Here is a 27666-nt window from a genome sequence, read left to right as displayed (position 1 = left end):
TTTCTCCAAAATTACAAAAGGAAAACTGACACTATTCATTCTTCACCCTGAATCCAATGACCTTATGTATCTTTATTGAGGTTGCAATCGTATGGCCTGACTCATTCACCATTCATAGATCACTGCTGTGCCTTTTAGTGGTTTGGGGGGGCAGGGGTAACTAGTAGAAGATATGTTAAAATGTTTAGATTTGGATTAAGAGAGGGAAAGCAGACTTATAAAAGTATAATAAAATTGAAATATTTTTATGTCCATAATATTTGAAAATCACTTGCCCTTGCTTTTTGTACTGATTCAGAAACATTTAAAAATTGTAAGCCTATTGCAAACAAAGTTATAACTTTTTATGAAGGAAAGCATACATGAAAGTGAGGGACATTCTCAACATCTTTAGTCAAGGGGATTTGAAACACGCCCAATACTGAAGATAAATCCTGTCAAAGAAAAGAAAACACATATTTAGTATAGAGTATTTTCATATGCTATTCTTCAGACCCTTTTTTTAATCTCTACAAAATATTTTCAAGTAAAGGACAATACAATTTGATAGATGGAATTACTGAAGTAACTGCCAAATTCCACAAGACTTACACAAAACCCAGAATGTACTGTCTGGTCTAAAACTGTTTTTAGATTCTGAAATTAATCAAAGGCATTAGAAGTCATTGTGATAGAAGTTTATATTTAAGAATATCTAGGAAGAACATTGAATCTTTTCTAATAGTTGTCAGCTTTCCTTATGAGAAATTTCTTATTTTCATATAACAAGTTCATCAAATGATGGTAATCCTTTAGACTCTTGATCTTTAGTACATTTTTGAGAATGTACTAAAAAGTTGTGCTGAAAAGAATATACTTGAAAAAGTTGCAAAGTAACAGTCTGTTCTGTCCTCTTTTTGTTCTTTATGTCTCTACCATGATATTCTTTGTATACTCATCCTAAATCCTATTCACATTTTAAAAATACATCAGCATTAAGCTTAATATGTTAACTCAGGCTGTTTGCATTTTTAAAAACTTGTGTGGGCATGTTAGTTAAATTAGTGAAAGAATTGCTATAGAATTGTCAGCAAAATAAGCCTGGGTGGGGAAGAGGATAAACTTTGTCTTTCAGACCATTTAGATCACTAAATGACTATAGTCTAGACAAATGATATTCCCTGAAAGGTTAATCTTGAGGTCTTCTTCTTAACCTTTCCCAAGGTGGTGTATTTGTCCATTGATTGATGCCTTAGTTGCTCTTAGCAGATTTGTCTGTTTTGAGTAATGAAGCCTGACTCTCATGTCTGGTCTCTTCAGTAACATCAACAAAAGAATAGCTGCTTATTCTTGGGTAGTGTGGCAAGTGTCTCCCAAGAAGAATGTTAAATAAATTCATAAAGACTATACCTAGACTTGTGGTAGATTATGGATCTGATTTTAGTTTAACCATATATATTCATTTTGATCCCTAAGGCAGAAACACATGTCATTGAAATAGTGATGTGTCCTTTCCTAATTCAACAATTTAATGTTGAGTTCCAAGAGTAGCATCTTTTTCCTCTAACTTTCATCCACATTTCTCAGCATTTTGGCAATCTTTATGTTCAGGTTTAGTCTTCTCTTGGTTTCTTGAAGGAGCAGGACTTTTTTTTTCATCTTGATATTTTTGACAGCTCTCTTTTCTAAGAAATCTCTGCTGCCTATTCTAAATGATAACATGACATTTCCATAATCACTGTGGGTTGGGACGATCGTGATGAAATACCAAGTGGTACGTTCTGTTGATGGACTTTTTTTTTTCCCCCCAAATAATTTCCAAATTGATTATTTTCAAGTGAATGATTACCTTCATCCTTTTTGTCACAAAAATGTTTCTTTGATTTCTAGCACCAGTTATATCAGTATGCAAATGATTCTCAGATAGAATGATGTTGACAGTATTTCCGTAATAATTTGTGTAAAACTATGCATAATTTTCACTTTTGACATTTTTTTCTCTCCACAAATAAAAGTAATGCCTGATGTTTAGTTACAGTAGATCCACCTTTGCTTGATTTTATTAGTCTTGTTTCACCTTTTTACTTTTTATACACTGTTTAGACTTGCCAACAACTCTTTACTGAGAATCTCTTCCTTCCTATGCTGGTAACTCTCAGTGGGCAGAAGGAGCATTAAATAATTTAAAATATTTTAGTCACTAAAGAACAGCTGCTTGTCCTGATGTGCCCAGTGCTGCTTTGCTTGTACCATAACATATTTGAATTAAGATAAACTTATATTGTAATACTAAGGCAAATACTTTATTTTCAGAGAGGTAGCAGAAAAGTATAGAAGTGTTAGAAGTATAAAATACTGGAGTCATTGAGAATCAGTAGGGGACTCTCTGATATACCCCGGTGACCCAAAGAAACTGACTTGTTTTTGAAAATGATAAGGGGACCATTGAGGGAGGGGGGTGTAGGATTTATTTTTGTTTCCTTCATAGAAACCTACTGAAATGTTTAAAAATCTGCATTAACTGCAAATGGAACTAAGAGAATGAGAATGCAAAAGCCATGGAAGATAAGCCTCTTTCTCAGGGCATAATGTAAGCAACTGAAATGCCATAGAAACAGCTAGAAGCAATGCTTGTTTTAGGTAATAGTGAGCAAATAAGCCCTGTTGCTAAAAGCATGCTGATAAATATTTAATTATCTTAGTGCTCCAAAAATACTATGATACCTGTGTTAGGTTCTCTCAGGAAAAAGATGAATGGCCGATCAGCTTTAAAAACAGGAATCCGAGACCTTTTCAGTAATAACAGAGCTGCAGGAAAGATAAAGAATAGAAAAATCATTTTTCTTTGCATTTGGAGAGAATACAAAGTTCTATACTTTGATTTAAAAAAAAAATCAAAGCATCTTAATGACATCTCTGCTGAGTAGTGTTACTATGGGATGCAGGTAGGAAAATTTATTAAAGAGAGATTCTATTTAGCCAAGCCTGTGTCTTATCAAAGTACTCCATAGAATAAATTCCTTGCTGAAGGTAATTTTCATAATGCCTCTTCCTTATTTATGGGATGATGGTATAAGTCATTTTTAAATGGCCATCTCTTCCATCATTTGAGAAAGAGATTTTACGGTTACATTTTAAAAGTGTATTTATTTATTTTTTTTTTGGCCAGTCCTGGGGTTTGGACTCAGGGCCTGAGCACTGTCCCTGGCTTCTTTTTTTTGCTCAAGGCTAGCACTCTGCCACTTGAGCTACAGTGCCATTTCTGGCTGTTTTCTGTATATGTGGTGCTGGGGAATTGAACCCAGGGTTTCATGTATACAAGGCAAGCACTCTTGCCATTAGGCCATATTCCCAGCCCTTAAAAATGTATTTGGATGTAAGGTTTTAAATGGAAAGAAAGTACACAATTATGAAGATTGAACTGGAAAACTAACAAGTAAAAAGCAAACGCGAATGAGTTTTACACCTTTCTCAACATACCTGTGGCTGCAGCTGCCTTTGTGCCTTCCTCTGAAACCTCCATCTTGGCTTTGTGAATTGCTTCAGAAACATAAAAGCCATCTTGGCCTAACCCCAGGAAATGATAAAAATATGAATTGCTTTATTTTTTTCGATGCATTTAATGTAAGGATTGAGTACATTTTTGAAGAATATACTTAGAAAATTTAAAGTATCTGTTGCTGCCTACTGTGTAGCTAAGAAGCAATTGCTTGACTTTTTTATGTAAGATCTTTTATTTCAAAACTCTAAAGTTACCCCTAAGTTTAATATTCAGGCATTGTGGGCCCATGTTTTTAATAATTTCCTAAAACAGTTTTAGTTCATATGTTTCCTTTAGCTAATACTTCTAAAACTAGTCATAGGATCACCAAGGTGTGGGTTAAAAGGCAGATTCTAGTCCAAGAATCAATTTCAGTAAGTCTCAAATGTTTTCCATTAAATGTCTTCTTGGTCTGCAGTTCAAGAGCCACTTTCAAATGATAAAATGAAAGGTTTGTACCATGGGCTTTAAGAGGCAAAATGCAGTATATTAAGAATGCCTAATGTTGCATGACTGCTTTCTGTGTACTCTTTAACAGTTGTGCAATTAACTTGCCTCTTGGGCTAGAATCTGCAAAGAAAATTAAAGGTTCTAAACTAATTGTTCAGTGCGCAAATAGTGCAAATAGTTTCAAAGATAGTGGAAGCTTAGTAAATGGAACTATAGTAACTTAGAGACACTGACACGTTTTTGTGATTTAGACATTTTAAAACAATTCCCCAATTAGTAATGCAATAAGCAACCAGGGCCAGCATCTTTAGAACTAGAGGAAACATTGTTACAGTCCAGAGGGGCTTGTTAAATCATCCGAGATTACATATCTGCTAAACTGAATTAGCATTATGCAGGTTGTTGGGCCCAATGCCCTTTTCAGTCTTACCCCTCCACTCAAATACTACCTCATTTCACAAAGTGTACTTTTGCCACTAGAAAGAGATGTTACGCGAGTGTGTGTGTGTGTGTGTGTGTGTGTGTGTGTGGTAAAATGGGATTTTTGTTTCATCTTTAAATTGGCTTGCATTAGTTACACACATACTAGGAGATGGCCCATAAATGTCATATGAAGACTGCAGAAATCAGCATTCCTTCTTGTAATTAAGATATAACAATATTGTGAGTTGGCTATATTCATTACAATCACTTTGCAGCATCAGGATAGACAAGGACCAATGGAAGGAAGAACTCAACATTCAATTAACACCAGTGAAGATTCATTTGTCAGTTGGTCTTTTTTTTTTTTTTTTTCAGCATGGTATTTGAGAAAAGACTTTCTAGCTGCTCTTACTAGATCATTGAGCAACCAAATGCCAAAATTGGAAGGAAAGCTTTATGGAAAAAAGTTGGGGACGTTTTTCTGGGATTTCATTACTATCTTGTTTGGTGTCTTAAATGTGTTTTTTCTTTTGTCCAGTCCTAAGGCTTATTAAACTTGGGGCCTGGGTGCTGTCCCTGAGTTCTTTTGCTCAAGGCTAGTAACGGTACCACTTCTGGTTTTCATGTGGTTAATTGGAGACCAAGAGCCTCAGGGACTTTCCTGCCCGGGCTGGCTTTGAACTGTGATTTTTAGATTTCAGCCTCCTGAGTAGCTAGGATTACAGGTGTGAGCAGTGCCCAGCTCAGGATGGCTTTAAGTGAAGATTGATGTAATATGCAGAGCTACACTGTGTAACCTCTTACCAGCTAAAGTATGATAAATGCGTGTCTTTTAGTCTGGGCTCCCTGGCACAGTATGGGAAATGAGAACAATTAGTGTGTACATATTTGGTAAGACCAGCTGAGCTACTTTAAATATTATCCATGGTTAATTAAATATGAGAGATGTGTAGGTTAATCCGTTTTGAGCTTTTGTGTTGAGTGAGGGACTTCAGAGTTACTAATTTTCTAAAAAGGGCTAGGGGGCTTTTGCTGTGTAGTGTTTGACCATAAAGTTAAGCACACCATTTCCTGTTTACCAGTTTACCATATTAGCATTCCGAGGAATATAATGGGGAAAGTAGCCCACCATCAACCTGTTCATTTCTGTATTACATTTTAATATTTAAGGTGCAGGAGTGATACTCTTAGCCACTCCCTTGCCACTTACTTTCCTCTAACCATGTGCCAGTGCTTGCCTTCGTGTGTGTGTGTGTGTGTGTGTGTGTGTGTGTACTGGGGCTTGAACTCGGACTGGAAACTGTCCCTGAGCTTTTTTGCTCAAGACTAGCACTCATCACTTGAACCACAGTTCCACTTACGGCTTTTTGGTGGTTAATTGGAGATAAGAGTGTCAACAGACTTTCCTGCCTGGGCTAACTGAATTGAAATCCTCAGATCTCAGCGTCCTAAGTAGCTAGGATTACAGGTTTGAGCCACTGATGCCCGGCTTTGCTTTACTTTTTACAGTTAGCTCTAGAATGCAGAAAGCTTACTCGTTTAAATGTTTCTTTGCCTAACATGCATAATAATGCTCAGTATGCTACCAAGTAATGAGTAATAAACACTTCTGACTGTCTACTTTCTCAAAACTTTATATACACACATACAAATATACATGTGTGTATATGAACATATACATATATATGTATACATATGCGTATCTTTGTTACTATCTTTTAACCTAGATCCATAAAAGCATAGGGAAACCATTCAGTTCCCCACTTTGTTATGAAGACAATTATTTTGCATATACTTTAAAAAAAGTTTAAGAGGCTTCACTGTGTAGACATGAGATTTACAAAATGTAAGTCAATCTCTATTTTTGATCCTCATCAAGCATGATAAAACAATTTTCTATTTCTTTTGGGTTTTCACCAGTTTAGCAGCTTTTAGGGATTTTTTTTCCTAGCTTATATTTCTCGTCTTTTTGTCACTTACTTGCTACTCTTAGCCGGGTATGTGTGTCATATAGCACCTAGCCCAGCAAATAGAAATTTTCAGGAAGAATCTTAGATGACTCTGAATCTACGCTGTGGTTAGTTGCTTTCTCCATTCTTTTCCTTAGGCACTTAATGCTTTCTCTGGCCAGGGTGGCCTCATTAGCCTACACACTCTGCATGGTTTGCTCTCTTAAATCATAGAAACAGAGAGAGCTCATAGTTCTTTTTGGGTAGAGATTATAAAGGCAAGGAACAAAGTAGTTGCTTCACAATTCTGAGTTTCTGCATAAGGAATATTTCCTGGACTAAGAATATGTACCTGTATGGAAACCCCACTGATTCTAAAGGAAGTGGGACTGAAGACAAATTACTCTTAAAAGCTTCCAACATCAAAGAAGTTTAGGGGAAAACTATACATCAGGCACAGCTGAGTCTTGAAATAATATTGAGTGAGTTAAAACAGCCAAAAAGGGTTGATAACAAGAACGAAGAAACAAATGGCTTTTAGATGGAGAACTAAATGATTCTGGCTGGGCTCTGAAAGTCAATAGAAAGAAACGATCAAATGTTTCCTGTGGCTGGTGGACTTTCATCAATCATGAATAACTGCTTTAACCCCCTGTTAATTGATGGAAAAAAAGACAGTATTTTCTGAACATTTCCTCATAAAAATTGTGGATGCTGTGTTGTTAAGTCATTTTATTTCTGTTATTAAAAAGTGATGTGAGTGATGGCTACCCTGTTTTAGGAATGCAGAAACTTATTTGTGTGTGTGTGTGTGTGTATGTGTGTGTGTGTTGTGTGCTAGGGTTTGAACTTAGGGCCTGGGTGCTGTCCCTGAGATTTTTTACTCAAGGGTAGTGCTCCACCATTTGAGCCACAGCTTTACTTCTGGCTGTTCAGTGGTTAATTGCTGATAAGTCTCATAGACTTAACTGCCTCAGCTGGCCTCAAACTGTGATCCTCCAGTCCCAGCCTGCTGACTAGCTAGTATGACCAATATGAGCCACCAGTGCCCAGTTTAGGAATGCAGAAACTTGAATGGTTCAGTGGTGCTCTACGTTAAAGCTGGAAGCCAACTTGGCACAGATATAACTGTCTCTTGATTATGTTTAAAAAAAGTGGGGGGCACTGGAAAAAGCAATTTTCATTGGAAAACTTTATATAAAGAACCAGATATCAAATTTTTAGCTTATTAGATCTTATAAGTTTATGGACGGTGCATGGCTTTACCAATAAGGAACTACAGTATAGAGTTAAGATCACTCTTTTTTTAAGACATGATTAATGGCATTTTTAGAATGTTCTTCCAGGACAAAAGGAGAAACTTCTCAGAATTATGAAGTCGTACTCTATAATTGAATATGTGCGTATAAAAAGACCTCCCCCTGGTGCTGGAGATTGAACCTAGAATCCTAAACTTTTGAACTTTGATAAAAAAAAAATTACCATCAGCCAAAATGATCTCATACCTAATCCCTAGAATCTAAGGAAGGTAGTGTTGGTTACATTTTACCCATTGCTGAAGATAGAATGTACTGTTTAATTCTTTATGCCTTGCTCTTTTCTTGCCCTCTGATCCATCTATGGTTGTATTCTTCCTTTTTCTACAATGTCAGATTATGCCTGTGTCACTAGGAAAATTTTGAAGTAATTCTACCAAGTCAGTATTTCTTAGGTATTCAACTTAACCAACCATTGCTTTGATCAGTGTAGCCAAACTTGTCTAATGCATTGCTATCTCTTTGCATGTATAGGCAGTGAATAAGGAGATGATAGAGCCGGGGGTGGTGGTGGTTGTGTTTTGTAGAGCTGATGATGGATACCTGGCAAACAATCTACCAACAATCTCCAACCCTAAGATGGTGAGCTTTGAGTACTAGACATTTTCTCTTGTGTTTTATGGGATAAGTAACACTGACAATCTGTATGGGCTTATCTAAATCCCAACCTAGAACTCTTCAAGCTCAAACATGCAATATTTTTCTGTGATTAAGATGGAAGACAGAGGGGCTGGGGATATGGCCTAGTGGCAAGAGTGCCTGCCTCGTATACATGAGGCCCTGGGTTCGATTCCCCAGCACCACATATACAGAAAACGGCCAGAAGTGGTGCGGTGGCTCAAGTGGCAGAGTGCTAGCCTTGAGCAAAAAGAAGCCAGGGACATTGCTCAGGCCCTGAGTCCAAGGTCCAGGACTGGCAAAAAAAAAAAAAAAAAAAAAAAGAAGAAGAAGAGGATAGGGCAGATCCTAGGGGAGGTGAGAAGAGGTAAAACTAGGGAGCCCATGAGGCTGGTGTGACCGTAGAGGTCAGAATGAAGGTTCTGTTATTACAAGTCTCTTGTAGAGCCCTGGTTACTCTGAACAGAGCAAGGGAAACTTCACTGTGTCCCTTGGCCACAAAACTCAAGGTAATTTCCAAAAATTGCTCAATTCTCTCCCTCAAATCTAACCCAAGTTTGACTCTTAACAAAGGCAACACATTATTATATAAAACATAATGCTTTATTTTGTTATATAATGTTTGACTCTAGCTGTTGATAACTGACGGCTTTTGGAAACAATAAAACCCCCTTATGCGATGTAACATCATATACCAAAGAACTAAGGAGAAAAGTTATTACCTGAAATTCCTTTCAAGTTAGCTTTGAATGGGTCAAAAACATCGTTGACTCCCCAAAAAGTTAAAATGCTTTTTAAGTTGAATTGATTTTGGATCCTAAATCTAAAACAAAAACAAGCCACCAATTTTCATTTAGAACTCCCACTCAAGATACACACTGTATCAATACATACCATATCAAATGTGAAATTCCATCTTGGAAGTCAGGGCCCCCAAGTTCCATGTCCATGTTGTCCTTCCTTGCTCCTTCCCACCCACCCTGTGCCCCTGCATGGCACTTTCCCACCTCAGCCCCTTTCTTTGCTCCCTGTTAATGCCACAGCCTCCCTTCCTCCTCTCTCTGCTGTTGTGTGACCTGTGGTGGTTTTGTGTTGGTGGTACTGGAGTTAGGATTTCAGGACCTTGAGCTTTCTAAGTTAATGCTCTAACACTTGAACCACACCAGTCCTTCTACAACTGTTTGGGGTTTTTTTTTTTTGGTAATAGAATCTCATGCTTCTTCCCCACCCCAGGTTTACCTTTAGATTTTGGCCTGTAATTCTTAAAGCTGTAGTAACATTTCTTTTATTTATATGATATATAGACCATTGTGCTTCCTATCATCATTCCTTATGATATTGTAAATGACCGGATGAGAGAGGCTATCCCAATGTGTGATTCTTTCTTAGTAGTAATAGTTAGAGCTGACATTTTGCTCTTGGCACTATTATAAGAGATGTATATGGATTCTCATTTCATCTTCATATAACCATGTCCTTACTATCTTTAGGCTAGATCAGGAATTTGAGGAATCAGGAATTTAAAGTGCTTAAGAAACCTGCCCAGGATGCCCTAACCACTAAGTGATAGGCCTCCATTCAAACTCAGGTGAGTGTGGAGCCCAGATTTGGATCATCTGTGCTTTGTTCTCTCTCATTTTGGGCAACATCTCTGACACAGTAGGTACAGAAAAGAAGTTGTTGGTGAACTGATAACTGAGTTAGCCAGGCATCAGTGGCTCTTGTCTGTAATCCCAGCTACTTAGGAGGCTGAGATTTAAGGATTGTGATTCAAAGCCAGCACTGGCAGGAAAGTCTGTGAGACTCTGATCTCCAATAAATTACCAAAAAAGATGGAAGTGGAGCTGTGGCTCAAGTGGCAGAACACTAGCCTTAAGGAAAAGAAGCTCAGGGTCAGTGCCCAGGCCCTGAGGTAAAACCCTGGACTGGCAAAAGAGTAGTTTGTACAGCAGTTTGGGTTAGCCACATCTTCCTGTTTGCTTTGCTTTGTGCAGGGAATGCCTCCACCACAGGGAGAGAAGGAATGAACCTTAGTTACCTCACAAGCCCTGGAGAGCAGTGCATCAGCATGTCAACCTCAAAGCATGTCCCCAAGGGCAAAGCTGGCTTCAAACCTTGGTTCTCAGATCTCAACCTCCTGAGTATCTAGGATTACAGGTGTGAGCCACCAGCACCTGGCCTTCCCTCCCCTCCCCTCCCCTCCCCTCCCCTCCCCTCCCCTCCCCTCCCCTCCCCTACCCTACCCTACCCTCCCCTCCCTCCCTCCCTCCCTCCCTCCCTTCCTTCCTTCCTTCCTTCCTTCCTTCCTTCCTCCATTTCTCTCTCTCCTCTTTTTAAAACTAGTTTCGTTCTTATACAAGAATCTTAGGGAGATTAAAAAATAATTTATCAGAATGATGCCAAGTTTAACCAATAGTTAGAGCACTGAGATCTCTGCCTTCTCTGTGTGTGTGTGTCCTCCAGGGGTTTATCATTGCTGAGGGGTTAGAGCTTCAGTGGTTTGTTGTTGGCAATACTGGGATTGAACTCAGAGCCTCCTGCTTGTAAATTGGGTATTCTACTACTTGAACCACACACAACTCTTTTTTGCATTGGTTATTTTTCAGATAGAGCTTAATGGTTTTGCCCAAGGCTGGCCTAGAAATTCAGTGATTCTATCTTTAGCCTCCTATGTATCGGAACCACAGGCAAGTGCCACCACATGTAGCTTATTTGTGTCAATAGAGGTCTTGTTAAGATTTGCTCATGCAGACCTTGAACCATTGATCACCTCTTTCTCTCTCTCTGCCTTCCAAGTAACTGTTATTATCAGAGTAAGCCATTTGCCTGAACCTGGCTAAAATTGGGCTTGCTATATATCTCAAATGGGCTTGGAACTGGGACCCTCCTTGCTTAGCCTTTCTCCAAGTCCTGGGATTACAGGCAGGAGCCACCATGCTTGGCTAGAGGCTGAAGACCATTAAAAGCATAATCAGAAAATGGAGAGTTCTTGATGGAACTGGGCATTTCCCTGGGGATTATTGCTTACATCAGTTGCTCCACATTGAGCCAGACATCTGTCTCCTGAATCTAAAATGATGTGGCAAATTAATGCAATGGGCTGCCTTTTCTCTCCGTGTTTGACAGTGAAGAATTCCTTTTCCACCCTTCACTGAGCTGCTTTCAAATATAACAAGATTAGAGTTTCTTCAACCCCATGCCACAGAGATCTGTTGAAATATCCAGGCTTGGAGATTTGGTTTGAAGTCCAAATATTTGATTTTGAGAGATAGACTTTATCTTAGAGTAAAGTTCACCTCTGCCCTGGGTCATGTCTGATCCCACATTAGACTTTGGCCCTAACTCACTGGGTCTCTCTCTGTATGTTTTTGTTCCAGCACATGGACTTATTTTTAACTGCTTGAGGGAGCACTGCCAGGCCTTTGCCTTTGCCCCTGAGAACCCTGGCCATGGAGTGAAACCAAGGCAGTGGAAGGACAGGAGCAGGAGGAATTCATCTGCTGAAAACAAGCCCTTGGATGACATTCCTTTCTTAATGCTGACCTACAAATTGATTGTAAACTCACTCTGATCCCAAGTGTCCCGAAGATGCTCTTCATTAAAAAATATATATTAGGAAGAATCCTTTTGCAAGGTAATGAGTTTTGTGAATGTTTTGCTTTGGGTAAGCAAAATGTAACACCATCATTTACCTTTTGGAAATTTATGTTTGTATCGATTGGATTTTCTTAAAGGAGAAGTCCCCACTAAATGAGAACCTTTAGTCCAACGACTTCAAATCTCAAAATTTTATTTCCTAATTTGGCTTTTGTACTTTTTTTTTGCCAGTCCTGGGGCTTGAGCTCATGTCTGAGCACTGTCCCCGGCTTCCTTTTGCTCAAAGCTAGCACTATACCTCTTGAGCCACAGCACCACTTCTAGCTTTTTCTATATATGCAGTGCTGAGGAATGGAACCCAGGGCTTCATGTATGTGAGGCAAGCTCTCTACCACTAGGCCATATTCCCAGCCCTAATTTGGCTCTTAATTAGAGTTGTATCCATATTTGTTCAAACACATAAGCTTTCTTGCCTCTGTTTTTGATGCAATCTGTATACTCTTAGTGATTTGATAAGATTCAGGATACTTTTTTTTTTTTTTTTTTTTTTTGCCAGTCCTGGGCCTTGGACTCAGGGCCTGAGCACTGTCCCTGGCTTCTTCCCGCTCAAGGCTAGCACTCTGCCACTTGAGCCACAGCGCCGCTTCTGGCCGTTTTCTGTATATGTGGTGCTGGGGAGTCGAACCTAGGGCCTCGTGTATCCGAGGCAGGCACTCTTGCCGCTAGGCTATATCCCCAGCCCCTCAGGATACTTTTAATGATATAAGATTTGGGATACTTTCTATGAACAAGGGCTTCCTTCCTCTTCTGCTTATGATGTAAAGCCAGAGCCTTGGGCTCTGGGACTGCAGTCTGCCCAGTGAAGCCTGAGAATCTCATCTAGGGAGACACAAGAACTAGTCATTTTCCTTTGTGCCATCAGCTCATCAGCAGTGACTCTGAGAGTGTACTTACACTAGGACATTTCCTTGGCTGTATCACTAGGGGTACATAGGACAAGCCAGCGCTGGGAATAGGAACAGAACCTAAGTCAAATCCCCTAGTTCTAAACCCGGGCCCTATGACTGCTGTGAGCAGGTGGTGAAGGGGACATGGCCACTCACCTGGGAAGGAACACATCCATCCTGGATCTTTTCAGCCTGCTTGTCCAGAGATGGATGACTCTAGCTGTGAGGTGTGGCTCAATGTGGCCCAGGACTGCATCTTTGTGCCGGGGCAGGACCAGGAACAGACTGGCCATGCTTCCCAGGTATGGCAGCTCCAGCATTCCCACCTCATGCCCCACGGCATCCTGGAACACACCTGGGGGTTCAGGGCAGCAACATGTAGGGGAACTAAACAGTGCCAAACACCAGGAGGAGGCAGGCTTACAGGACTGGGAACAGTCACCCTTGAGAATCAATTGTAAGCCTCAGACTGTTGGATGGCATGATCCCCTTCCTGAGTCTAAGGCCCAGAAACGCTAAGACACATCACAGGACTCAAGTCACAGGCCCACAGTGGTCAAGCACAGTGTTGTAATGGTACAGGTTCTATATATCCTGTCTTAAAGGGTATGGCTTCACCGGACCCAGTCCCTTTACGCCAAGTTTCCTTATTTTTCCAAAATCTGGATTTCATGTGAGACCCAAGAAGACATAAGCTGGATCTGACTTAGAGACTGACCATTTGTAATATATGACCTAAGCAAACAGGTCATGGGATAACAGCTGGGAGCTTGGAGGCAATAAAAATGACTTGCTAAGGACAAGTCCAGGCCACCAGGCAGGGCATAATTTTAGAAGGATGTGAGGTGGCAGGTGACAGCAGACACAGATGGCTAGTGACAGGGAGCTTCAGCCAAAATTGCTAGTGAACAATCTGGCAATGGCTAGATCCAGGGATAGGAAAGGGACAGAGAGTTATGCAGATAATCCAGAAAGGCAGGGAAGCCTCTGGGTAGATTCCAAACTGGATCGCTTTCCTGGGAGGATGACCCGAGCATGCCCCTGGTGAATGTTGGGGAACAGCAGAACTAGTAAAGCATTAAGGCAGATGCTTAAGTCCTGGAGGGAAAGAGAATATACTTCTTATTGCATGTGTCATCTAATCTGCACTTACTGGACATCCACTATGAACCGTCCATCACGCACTGCATATGTGCGTACTGGGAGGGACAAGAGTCATACAGAGTCCGCCTGTGATCTTGCAGCTGCCCACCAAACCAGCCATTGTGGTCAGAAAAATGGGAACAGCAGCAGTAAAATGGGAACAAGAACTATACTAAATTGTACTTGCAAATTTAATTGCCCAGTGCGCTTCCTTCAGTTCTCCTCTTACTTGACCTCAATGAGTCATTATTGTTTGAATAAACAAATGAATTCATTTATGGATCACATACTGTGTGACCCACACAGAATGGAAAAGAACTAGTAGACTAGCAGAGCTTTCTGAGTACCAAGGTTGCCAAGCTGGGTGAAGTCTCACTAGAGTTTCTTTAAGTGAGACTGTGAGCTCCCCAGCTGCAGGGGTACCACTTGGAGAGGACAAGTATGGAGAGAGGGTGGGGCCTGCTCTTCTGTGGTCCAGGAACTGTTGGGATCCAGTGCACCTGGGGCATCCAGGTACTTACTGGCATTGGGTACCTCTAATTTCTACTCATACTCTGACCAGGATGAGTGGCCATCAGGCAGGTGGGCACACAGAGAACCCATGGTCCTTCAATTTGAGGGGCTTTGGAAAAACTTCTGGACTCCATCCTTGCCCTCACTCACATCCACATTGTGTGTACACTAGGGGAGATGGTTTGGTCCAAATGTTTTTGCTTCCCATTAACTTCCCTTCTCACTAAGTGCAGAGAGAAATGTCAAGCGTCTGTGTCCTCACCGTCCTGATGGTGCAAGATCTCCAAAGGCCCCTCTCTCAAGAATCTCCCACCACCCTAGGATCCTGGGCTTTCCTTAGCCCCACCCATGGCCCAGAGGACCTGCCACTGAAAAGAGGTCTCCATCTGATCCTTTGAAGCAGAACCCTGACCTCTTCTCTCCACCCACATGCTCTGTTTCCTCTCACTTCCAACACCCTAGGTGAAGGAGGCTCACCATAGTTGACCTCAGCCATCTGGTGCATCATGGGAACCTGAAGGACAAGGCCATGGGCACAGGTGAAAGGCAGAGGCTGTGAGTCCATGGAGGAGAATCTCCTCTGCCAGGTGCTCTGGAAGGTCATGGTGCTTACAAGTGCAAGCTGAGCAGACATGGAGCTGACCAGCTCCCAAGATGGGCCTCGTGGATTCTCACCTGCAAGCAGGAGAGATGTGGTGCTTATGACAATGAGCACAGTATGAGACAAGTATACAACAAGGGCTGTGGAGCTTACATACTGACACCAAGATCTTTGCTCCCCTCCCCTCCCCTCCCCTCCCCTCCCCTCCCTCCCTCCCTTCCTTCCTTCCTTCCTTCCTTTTTCTGCTCTCTCTCCTTCCCTCTCGTTTTCTCTCCCTCTCTCATTCTCTTTCTTGTGATTTTTTTTCAGTTTACTGTGTGAGTGTGGGTGTGGGGGGGTGTTTAATTGGAGTTAAGAGTCTCATGGACTTTCCTGTCCCAGCTCTCTTCCAACTGTGATCCTCAGATCTCAGCCTCCTGAGTAGCTAGGATTATAAGCATGAGCCACTGGTTCCCAGCATAATTTACTTAATTTTTTAAAAAAAATTCTCAGTCTCAGGTCCTTGTACTGCCAGGGATCCAAGCCCCAGCTAGCTGTTCTCAACTGGCTGTCTCAGGGTGGAGGGTAGAAATGGAAAGCTCAGAAGTCAGAACAGGTCCCCGATGCCTGCACTCCACTCTGGGCACAGTAGGCCATCACTGGAGCTGGGTGGTAGCATACTTGTTGACATCTACCAAATATGACATTCAATTGTGTTTACAGCTACTTGTTGCTGGAGTTCTTGTTTTGTTTTGTTTTTTCTTTTTTGAGCATGTTGGGCTGCTCTGGTACTGCCTGGGACCAGGACCAGGAACCATTAAGTGTTCCCTCCCCAAGCAGGCCTGAGGAAGGACTAGGTGCTATGTCAGCAGATATCACACTGCTCCCTCTAGACTCCCTGCTGAGCCTCATCCTTTGCTCAGACAGTGATATTCAGTGATATTTAGGAGATCTGTGGTTAAACTGTCATCCATTACCAGAAAGGGACAGGCCGACCACTGTACAGGGTCAGCTTTTGCCCCAGGTCTTTCTTTTTTTGGTCAACAAACAAGGCTCTGTTCTAAATGCTTGAACAAGTTCTCAGGGACTCTTCTATGTTATTCTTTATTTCAATGCTGGAGGCTCAGCGAAGTTGCCCCTGGTCATATTCTTGGAGGGGCAAAGCTACCATTGTGCACCCTTGAGTGTAAGTGTGTACATGTGCACAGTGTACTTGTGGAGGGTGGGAAGAAGGAGGGCAGAGGGGCACAGGTCAGCTTTGATTGCTTCACAGAGCTGTTACTCCAGGTAGGTCTCACACAAGGACAAACTTCTGCTGTAATTGAGGGGATCCTGAGCACCCAGCCCCATGACTTCTAACATGTGATGGGTAACATTCTCTCCTGTAATCCTCGGAACTTAACTCGTCTGAAGAGTGATTTTCTTTTACCTGTCATCTGTCTGAACAGCCCTTCATTGGCCTGGATGGTGGTGCTGTTGGGCTCTCTGAGGTCTGCGGGCTGAAGGCTACTGTTAGCCCACCAGGAGACCTGCTCCACAAAGCAAGGGGAGAGTGGTGTTCCTTCTTGCACAAAAAGAGTGCAGATCAGCTCCATCTTAGTGCCACGGCTGGAGTTGCGTAGTGTGGCATAAGCTGCATACAGGCAATCTCTCACCCTCGGGTCTGGGGGAAAAAAATCATACTACATCAACAGTGGTGAATGAGAGGAAAGGGCTTGCCACCACCCTTATCTATGTAGTGCATCGAAGTGGGACCCAGCAATACTGCCCTAGTCTTCTATATGAGGTGCATTCTCACACAGAGTTCATTTGGGAATGGCATAATGAATCCACTTAGGAATTGGCCTGGCTTCATAGATTAGAAGTTGGAAAGAGTCAGGGACGGGGGTTTCTGCTTTAGCTACTCAAGGCAGAGAGATGGGAGAATCAATTTGAGATCAGCCTAGAAACAAAAGTGAGACTCTCATCTTAAAGAATGAGCCAGAAGTGGTGGTGCACACCTGTCCATGCAGTTACATCAGAGACATAGATGGGAGGAGCATGGTCTAAGACCTGTCTGGGCAAAAACTTGAGACTCTATCTGAAAAATAACGTAAAACCAAAAGGGCTGGAGGTATAGCTCAAGTGGGAAAGCACGTGCTTAGCAAGCATGAGGCTCTAAATTTAAACAAACAAACAAATAGGTCAGAGGAAACTCTACTAGACCAGCTGTAATACAATCTACTAAGTCTACTAACAGCCTTTAGGTGATTGAGGTTGTTTGTTTTTCCCAACTTCCTGATTCAGGAACACTGCCTAGTGCTGGAGTAGATTCTGAAGTTAGGAAAATGGCAGGCCTCAGGCTCAGGTGATGGGATGAAAACACTTAACCAATTCAAGAGAATGACAAGCCATGCCATGAGTCATGGTTATGGGCAGTGCTTAGGATGTCTCCCTATCAATCTGTATCAGGGCCTCTAATCCATCACCATGCCTGCAAGCCGTAACCCTCAATGGCATTGGTTAGGACTATGCTTTCTCTAGAAGAATACAAGGGTAGGGCAAGAACTCTCCATGCCCATCTCCCTATGTGACAGCACACAGCTCATGTTATTAATGTCAACACGAAGTCATAAGAACATGGAGGCGATAAGCATTGTAGAAAGTGATCTGTTTCCTCCTTCTTGGATGGCAGCTGGACTTTTGATTTACTATTTACACAGAAGATTGCTTCCTGCTCTGCTGAGTCGATAGTAAATTTCATGTTATTGTTATAAGTTGCAGCTTCTGCCCCCTCTAGGCATCCTGTAGCTGGAATGAGGCCTTCTGCCACAGGCAAATCTGGACATAGTTGGGTCCTGCAAGCTTTCCACACCTGACCATCCAAGTGGGTATCCTAACAGTGACACTCAGTCGTTCTCTCTGCTTGAGGTCAGGCACAGGTAGACAGTCCCTCTTCCTGCACTGTACACAATGAAAGACCCTCTTAACTGCACTACCTGCTTCTCTGGCCCTGGTGACATGCCCATGGGGATGTCTGTCATTCAACTGGCATCTGTCCATTCTGACACCCTGAAGGAGGTGGCAGTAGACCTCTAAGGAAATTACCAGTAGAATTTCCTCAGTCCTGCTTGTAAACCAGTCTTTATGAGAGATGGTTGTGGACTAATCTTGGCTATCATTCTGAGCCTGGTACCCTTGACTTTGTAAGGTTGGTGTAAGTTCTCAAATTGCAGGAACCATCATTTTTAGGTCAATGCTTTCATTTCCAGAAATCTAGAAGTGGACTATGTGGAAGATGCTCTCCAGCAGCTTTGGCTGGAGAGAGAGATCCTGAAGCTGCTTCTGGTGAGCACTAGAGAGGGCACAGTTCTCAAACATTTAAGCAATACTCCATGGCTTGGAGTGGAGCTGGGGAGGTATGGAAAGAATCTAGGATTCGGAGTCAGAAAACTTGGAATCTGAATCTCAGTTCAACTCATTGGATGCCTTGAGTTTTGCCAGTGGTTCACGTCTTATTTGCAAAGTAGGAATAGTAAGAGAGGCCCAGTGATTGTGTATGGTTTCTGTGAGACAAAATTCTTTCCCCAGGGCCAGACTGCTTTTGTAGACCATTCCTAGAACTGTTCTTGTGCTTAATAGAAAGTGTGAATGTTCTTTGATAAGTTACCTGTAAGGACATTGACAATCCCAAGAAGTAAGGACACTGAGAAATTGTGTGTTTCTTGTGGTTTAGACAGGAAGGAGTGTTTCTGTGTGTCTGTTCTGAATCTCACATCGTACCTCAGGATTATAGGTAAGGACCTTGGCAAAGCTGGTTGACACATAGTACCTGGATACACAGTAAGAAGACAATACTGATGTGTCACAATGCAAGCTTGGATGGATCTTCCTGTTGACTAAGCGGATCCAGAGCTAAGCTTAAGACCTTGGATGCACTTTGCTGCTGGTTTTACACCAGTGTGACTGATTTGTATCAACTTTGTGAAGAAAAGCTTGAGCTGGGGCAGGTGGCAGACACTGGAGCCGACACTTCTTTAAGCAAAGAAGACATGCTTCTCTGAGCTAGTCTGGAGCAGATCAAAGCACAGAATTATTCAAATGCCGAGAATTCTGAAAATGGCATAGTCTTGTTCATAATAAGGAATACGAATGGTGAATAATAATGATGCCTGTATAAGTTAATAAAGCAGTTTATGATTAAGAAAATTATGAGGGATTATTGCTCCACAGAGCATGATTATCGTGCATTCTTGACATTTGGCATTTCTCTCACAGGCTCTATGGAAACTCTGATCATTATCATGGCTGAGTAACCAGGTACCATGACTCTGTGACAAGCCAGAATTGATTATCCTGTTTTCCTATTATGCAGGGTAGTGACACAGGCATTTCTTAATTTCCCTCCAATCCTGACATCAGTCAGACTGTTTTGAGGTTGAGATGATGTCCCTTGCTCTCATGTTCTTGTTATTTCTTCACACCCCAGTTCAGATGTCACGTCTTCAGGGAAGCCTTATATTCTGCAGTAGACTCAATCATTCTCTCTCCGTACTATCCCACTTACAGCACTGGACGGGTGAGTGTTTCTGTGGGCATGGCTCCTCCGAGGCTGAGATGTCTGAGTGCATTTTTCCTAATGTGTCTGGAGGTCAAATCCCTGGCTAACACTGGCCCCTGTAGCAGGAGCCCCATTGAGTTTTGTGTTGCTCTGAATCTTATGGGAGTGGAGAAAAACTCTGTGACTCTACCACTGTTGTGATGTACTTGCTGAGAAAAATTAAATTTATTAAATTACCTTTGACTTCAGTTGTCCCCGAAGAGAGCACACATTTGTATGTTAGCCAGGAAGATGATAAGAATTGTTTTGGCCAGGGCCGAGGTATAGAAGGAGAGAAACGGCACTCGGTTTGTGCCTGGTGGCCTGACTTGTTGAGTGCTAACCTTTATTTGGCAACTTAAGAGTCCATCCCAAAGGAGGCTCTGGCCTTCTGGTGATACTGAAATTAGTTCTGTGCTTTCTGAAAATATTAATTTACACAATGATGATTCCCATGCTAATTTTGATTAGTATCTTATTATGGGATGGAGAAAAGGGGGAAAAGTCATATGGGCAAGGGCCTCATTGTGGTGGTAGATGAGTACTGGGGCTGGGCATGAAGCTGGGCTCTAAGTGTAGTCCAGCTGAGGCTGAGCTACCCTCAGGAGGCTCTTGCTGCTGCAGCAGACCTATTATTATTATTTTTTTAAACTGATACAAGATTGTATTGTTCAGATACTTTTTAAAACGCCACAGCACAATCTTTTACAAACGTCAGCAATTTATCTATGGGAAACTCATGAAAGTGACCTCCCTTTACCCGCCCCCCCCCCCAACTCCCAAGAAACCAGGGTTGGAGCCATGACCTAGGCTCCCAGATATCCCTTCCCTTCTACTTGACTATGAAGATCTAGAGCCTTCTAGAAGTAGCCAGTGGTGTGGGCATTTCCCTGCGGCAGACCTATTCTAAGATACAGAGCTGGGCACAGGCCAGAAGTCACTCAAAAGCATGGGCTTTGGTGTCAGCTGTCTGGATTTAATTCCAACACTGCCCCTTACTAGTTGTGTGACCTCCAGCAAGCTGCTTTCATTCCCTGGGCCTATTTGCTTATCTCTGTAGTAGGGACAAATCATAAAACTGTGTTGTTGTTTTTTTGGTTTTTTTTTTTTGGTGATGGTTAATTGGAAGCATCTTATAGACTTTCTTGCCTGCCCTGGCTTTAAACTATGATTCCCAGATTTTAGCCTCTTGAGTAGCTAGGACTTCAGGCCTGAGCCACTGGCACCAGATCAAATCATCAGTATTAATGAAGTTGTTGGAGCAATGAATCAATCTTTGCAAGGCCTTTCTCCACATTGCCTGGCACCCAGTAAACACTATGAAGAGTTGTGAAATGAAACAAATATTGCCATGCAATGTGAGCTTAAAGCCTTCAAAATCAAGGGTAACCACTGTGGCAGTCTATTACATTCCTACTTGGTGGGTGTCCTGTCTGTGTGTACCACTAGGAGCTGAGCTCCTATGTCCTAAGATGTCTGAGCTAGGTGGGCAGCCAGCAGAGAAGAAAGGTGGACTTGAGCCAGTGTGCCTCGCAGGCCTCTTACCATACACAGTGTAGCCCAGGGCACCTGTCAGTTGCCTGCCTGTGTTCCCCTGGGCTCCAAACTGCAGGATCTCCAGTGGGAGTGCCACACCAGCAGGTGAGATGACAAAATTCGTTCCATTTCTCTCTGCTGCCACGCTGCGGTAGAGGCGAAGTGCAAACTCGGTCTTCAGCACTCGTAGGCCTTCAAGGAGGTGACTGCTTCTTGCTCCAGCCAAGCAAGGAAGGAGGAGGAGGATAACCTGGAGGAGAGGCGACATGGAGGCTGCAGGCACCTGAACACCAGAAGGGAAGAAAAGCAGGATCAAGAGGGATGCCAGCCTTGAGAGGGGCTGTCATCCCTGAAGAACCAGGAAGCCCAGGTCTGTTCTCTGCCACTGGAAATAGGCAGAGGAAGGTGGCATTGGCTCAGTGTGCTGCTTACCCACTGGCCGTCTCACCTGCTGGGCTGCTGAACTGTGGCCTATGCTTGTAAACTTATCTATTCTGTGAGACTAAGATTGGGAGGATAGGGATTTGAAGCCAACCTCAGGAGAGTGTCCACAAGACTCTATGTCAACCAATTAAAAAAGAAAGCACAGCATGGCGGAGCACTCTTATTGTACCAGTTAGAAGGGAAGCATAAATTGGGCATCACTGTTCAGTTCACATAGTCATAAATGTGAGAGCTTATCTCACATTATCTCAGCAGATATAGCATCTGCCCAGCAAGTGCCTGAGGTTCTGTGTTCATCTCCCAGTATTGCCAAAACAAAACAACACAATATAAGCCCCAACTGTGAGTCAACTTGGGTTACTTACTAGCTGTGTGGATTTGGTAAGACACTGGTGAGATCAGAAGGAAACCATTATACTGGGTGAAGAAGTGGGAGAGACATATCCTACTCATTGTTTCTTGGTATTTAGCCAAGAGAATGTCATATTTATCAAGAGTAATAATAACATTAATAACAATCAATGGATACCTTCTATACAAAAAGAATTATACATTCTCAGTTAACCCTTCTAACAATCTTACTAGATAGCTCTTATTACAATTCAGCTATTGACATGGTAGTTGAGGTATAGAGAGCTTAGTGACTCATTAACATGAGGACAGTTACAAAGCAAATCCTGGTCCTCAGAGTGGTGTATACAAAAGGCCAAGAATATATATATATATATATATATATATATATATATATATATATATATATATATATATATATATATATATATATATGAACCAGTTGTCAGTGTTTCACATCTGTAATCCTAGCCACTCAGAAGGCTGAGATCGGAGGATTGCAGTTCAAAGGCAGCCTAGGCAGGAAAGTTCATGACATTCTTTGTTTGTTTGTTTTATTTTTTGTCAGTCCTGGGCCTTGGGATTCAGGTCCTGAGCACTGTCCCTGGCTTCTTTTTGCTCAAGGCTAGCACTCTACCACTTGAGCCACAATGCCATTTCTGGCTTTTTCTATATATGTAGTGTTGAGGAATTGAACCCAGGGCTTCATGTATACGAGGCAAGCACTTTACCACTAGGCCATATTCCCAGCCCAAGTTCATGGTATTCTTATCTTCCATGAACCAACAAAAAAACAAATGGAAACAAACAAAAAAATGGAAATGGAGCTGTAGCTCAAGTAGTAAAGCTCTAACCTTGAGCAATGATACCAAGACTCTGAATTCAAGCTCAAGGAGTGGCACATACACATAAAAAGAATTTATATGAATTAAGCTGGATGCTGTGGATCATGCCTATATTCCTCACTACTCAGAAGTCTGAGATCTGAAGTTCATGATTAAAAGCCAGCCAGGGCAGGAGAATCTGTGAGACTCATCTCCAATTAACTACTAGAAGGCCAGAAATCAAGCTATGGCTTTAAGTGGTAAAGCACTAACTGTGAGCACAAAAGCTCAGGGACAGTGTCCAGGACCTGAGTTCAAGCCCCAGGGCTAGCACTTACACACAAAAAGAATATTTACAAATTAGTATTGCATTGAATATTTAATATGCATTAAACATTGATAAACATTGAGTTAATTATAACTAGAATACTAGATTAGTCATGTGATTGTTCTCATAGAAAACACATGCAAAGATAGTACACTTACACCAAGAAAGCTCCTGCCACAGAGCTATATTCTTGCAAGAAAGTGAACATCCATTGCCAGAAAAGAAAGGCAAAATGAATTCTATTGTCAACAACCTTGTCCCATAGAAAGACAGCAACAATTTTTGCTAAGTGGTCTAACTCTGGAATCTGAGAAAATTCATGGGAGGGAGGTCCATTCCAAGTCACTTCCTACAGACATTTACAAGCAAGGTCTAGGGTCAGTACTACTCACTTTACATAAAGACTTAAGATAGAGAATGCCATTCTCCTGTTTTCCAAGTCTTCCTCCTGCAGCTGAGTATAGGAGGCAAGCACTCTTGCCACTAGGCCATAGTCCCAGCCCACTGCAGCTGAGTATAAATGCTGCACACATGACCTTGCTACCATAGGAGTAGGGATGAGGTTGTGATGGTGTGCATGTTGGAGAGAGTAACTCTCAGCTCAAGTTCATTTCTAAAAGTGTCAAGACCCACTTTGAGAGCTCTTGTGCTGGTATAAGCTCCCACCAAGCTCACTGCCCCGTACAATCAGACCTCAATGCCCAGGGCTCCCCACAAGCCCAGCCCTGCGGTGGTTTGATGTGGTCAAACGAGTGGCTTACTTACAGACTCCTAGGTCACACCGTTGCGTTTCCTCACTTGATTCTGTTTCTGTGGGTCTCCAGCATTAATGTGCTCCCTTTTTTAAAAAGTAGAGCAGAATCTGCTTTGAATCACAAGACAGAACAGGGTGGAAACTGGCGATCGCCGTCTCTGCCGGCGATGTCTCTACCACTCGGTCCAAATTCCTGGAGCCTGGAGGTCCTGCAGGGCACCAGGAGAAGCAGCCCCCACCCCTGGGCAGAAAAAAAAAAAAACCAGATGGGAACGGGGTAGGACCCTGGGGATTGAGCCAGCCACACCGGGCAAGCCTTCTTAGGCTTGTGACCTGGTTGTACCAGCAAGGAACTCCTTGTCTAGCCTTTTGTCACATTGAGGAATTCCACTGATAACTGTGGCAGGGCTTTTACTGGGTACCAGGTACCTCATGCTTCCCTTCTCCTGCGGTGAAGAAAACAATAAATCAGTCTTTGGGCATGAACAGAAACTTTCAGCAAATGGAATTCTGCAGATGAGAAATAAAGCATTGTAAAATAATGGCACAATCATTTAAGAGCAGGGCATCTTACCTTATTTATTATACTAATAAGAGTGAACACATTTATGTGTAATATAAGCACTGTTAGCAATCTTCTCAGATACAACTATTAGTAAGTCTATTGATGTAATTTGAGAAAGAGGCCCTATTATCAATTAAAAATGCATATTTTTAATAAGATATAGGCAGATTCTGCTCGAAGTCTGTTCTTACGACTTGAATTAAGTTACCAACATTCTTAAGGTATTATGTTAAGTTCAAAATAGACCCTAGGTTATATGTTGCTAAAGATTAAAGAAAGGCATTGTGAACAAAAATGTACAGCTTAGTAATTGTCTCTCAGGTACCTAACATATATTCCCAGGTCTTGGGCTTGAACTCAATGCCTCATGTCCTTGCTTAGCTTTTTTTGCTTAAGGCTGTACTACTTGACCCATACCTCCAATTGTAGCTTTTTGCTAGTTAATTGGAGATAAGATTCTCTCTGACTAATCTGCCCAGGCTGGCTTCAAACCAGGGCACTAAGATCTTAGCCTCCTGAGTAGATTACACACATGAGCCATGGGTACTTGGCCTAGTGTTAATGTTCTTAAATTGATTGACTTTCTTTAAAAAACACAACATGATAACCACCTATACTATACTATACTGGCCATGTAGTGTGTAGAGGGGAGCCAGTCATTGCAACTGGTTTGGACAGGGCCAAACCTGCCCTCAATAGCGCAGATACTATGAATCCTCCCCAGTATACCCATGACACAACACTGGAGGTCTAAGATGGAGAGAGCCAAGCTCTGATGGCAGTGGTAAGACCCTCTGGAGTGAAATGCCTGCATGAGTGGGGGAAGCCCAGCCTTGCAACTGGAGTGAACCACTGTTTACTGGAGGACATCTGATTCTGAATGCAAATTTATGCAAAGTAGCAGGTGGTCCAGTGAGTCCTGGCAGATTCTTTCTACTGTAAAGGCACCACTGTTCTGATTCCCAGCTGGGACTGCCAGAACCCAGTAGGAGGCCTGGGAGATACAGGGGGTGGGGCCCTGCCTCTGCCAGGTGCCCTGTGTGTAAATGGATAAACGGATGACAGGCCTCAACACATGTGAGGGTCAGGAAGCACATGCACAGTATTGACTCTTACTATGTATGTAATGTCTGCAGACAGGCACAGTACAACACACTGGAGAAAACAGAAACATCTTCCCTGGAGAAGCTTCCAGAGGAGACATAAATGCTCCATTTCTGTGTGAGGCTCTATAATCATAGCGCATGCAATGGCCATGGAAAGACAGACTGAGGAACAAGTAACAAATCAGTTTAACCATCATAACAACCCTGGGGAATAAGAAATGAATTAAGATAAATTTCCTTTTGCCTACTGTTTTTCTGTCTTTGTTTTCTGTCTCTGTTTCTATTTCTCCCCTTCCCCATTGCCTCTTTCTCTCCTTTCTTTTTTTCCCCCTCTCTTTCATCAATGGAGCATATGCCATGTGTTGGGTCCTGGTTGTGTTTGGTGCTGAGAATCAGCAGGGGGGAAGATACATATCATCTCTGTCTTCCTAGGCATTTATAGTCCAGTAGAGGTACAGTCAGTACACAGCAACAGCTCCAAGAGCAACACAAGTACGGCTATGGGAGCATTAACTTGGGGTTCTAGCCTAGTCTGGGGCTGTCAGCCAAAGTTACATTGCTGATGAAAATCAAGCTTTCGTTACCAGTCTTGAGCCTGGCTGGTACTGTGTGGCAAGGAAGAGAGGCTATGAACACTGTCCTGGGTAGGTTGGCCTCAAGCACTTACAGAGCTGATAATGTCCTGCAGCATTGATTGGGACTTAGGAGGACTCCAGCTGAAAAGTGATAGCATTTGAATACTCAGATGTAGCTTGTATCTAATTCCTGTCCTAGCCCTGATGGTCACTCTCAAGTACAGGAGACACATCTTTAACAAGTATAGTGTGTAAAGACACACTGCTATTTATAGAATAATTCAGGGCTTCGGGACTTGACAAAGGGATCTGTGTGGAAAAGGGAGAAAGACAGGCATACAATGAATACTTCCTTGACCCATGTAAGCTGAAAATGAACTTGATGAAAACACCAACTCTACCTCCAAAGCTTAGATTTATATGGAAAAGATAGACCTGAAATTAGTTAAAAATAACAAAAATATTACTTATTCATCCATATAATCAATCTCTCAAAAAGTCTTCTAGGCTTCTAAGTCTTAGCTAGGGTAGGTTTGGGAGACTGAACAAAAGTCTAGATATAATCCAGTGCTGATTACAGTGTTCACAACTGTAATCCGGCTGAGATCTGAGATGTTCAAAGCCACCCCAGGCATAAAAGTCTATGATACTCTAATAGCTAATCACCCAGCAAAAAGCCAGAAGCGAAGTTGGGGATCAAGTGGTACAGTGAGTTGAAAAGCTGAGCAAGAGTTTAAGTTCAAGTTCCAATATTTGCATGCACACACACACACACACATACACATACACACAGATGCACGCACCACACAAGTCAACATATAATACATTTTTTTCAAGTTTGAACTGAAAGAGTCAGCACATGTGTGTTATTTCTATTGGACTAAGTGCACTGTGGGACTTATGCCTAGGACTTTACTAGTGCAAAGAGGGAGTGTGTATGTCCGTAGTGTCAAGCAGAAGAGGTTTCTGGAAGGAGAAGCAATTTAGAAAATGGAGGGAGTGGTTTAATGAGGGGTCCTGTTTTCTTATGGGTCGGAGAGGCTGGGGAAGAGCATGTCAGAGGAGTGGCCCTGTTAGTCTACATGTGTGACAAATGTGGGGAAATAGTGTTGAGGTCACTTTGAAGGGACAAGGCAGACTACATTACACAGAAGGATGACACAGAACTGAGCTTGTTGCTGAACATGGACACAAGCAAGGCCTGGGAAATCCTGGGAAGTAACGTTTGGGTATGACTGGGATAGCTGGGGTTCAGCTTTACCCATCGGTAGGGAAAGATAGGGATCTTGGATAAAGGTACAATATCAAAAGTATAGATATATGTGATATTTGTGGCATGTGTGACATTGACTTCCAGCCCCTGTGAGTCAGTAGACCGTGATTAGGGGGAGGGATAGCAAACCCTACTCTGTCTCCTGAACACATCTGCAGAACAGGACTCTGGGAGACATATAGATACTATAGGATACAGGAACCCTAGCCCAGCTGATCAGCCACAGAACACCCAACTCTCATCAGTTTTTTAATATCTCTTTCTTGAGTCTAGAA

At 42.4% G+C, this 27666-nt stretch overlaps 1 protein-coding gene across 1 annotated transcript; it reads right to left on the bottom strand.

Moving 5' to 3' along the window:
• Positions 1–390: 390 nt before the first annotated feature.
• Positions 391–21439, bottom strand: Serpine3 (serpin family E member 3). Its single transcript, XM_048340595.1, has 8 exons — positions 21181–21439; positions 16486–16719; positions 14954–15151; positions 12977–13175; positions 8999–9099; positions 3460–3546; positions 2704–2787; positions 391–434 (listed from the first exon to the last, which is right to left on the bottom strand). The coding sequence occupies exons 1-8, from the start codon at positions 21437–21439 to the stop codon at positions 391–393; spliced, it is 1206 nt and encodes a 401-aa protein (XP_048196552.1).
• Positions 21440–27666: the final 6227 nt, after the last annotated feature.

This window comes from Perognathus longimembris, chromosome 3 (assembly GCF_023159225.1).
Source record: "Perognathus longimembris pacificus isolate PPM17 chromosome 3, ASM2315922v1, whole genome shotgun sequence".
In the NCBI taxonomy this organism is placed as follows: domain Eukaryota; kingdom Metazoa; phylum Chordata; class Mammalia; order Rodentia; family Heteromyidae; genus Perognathus; species Perognathus longimembris.
This window is presented reverse-complemented; position numbering and strand designations above follow the sequence as displayed.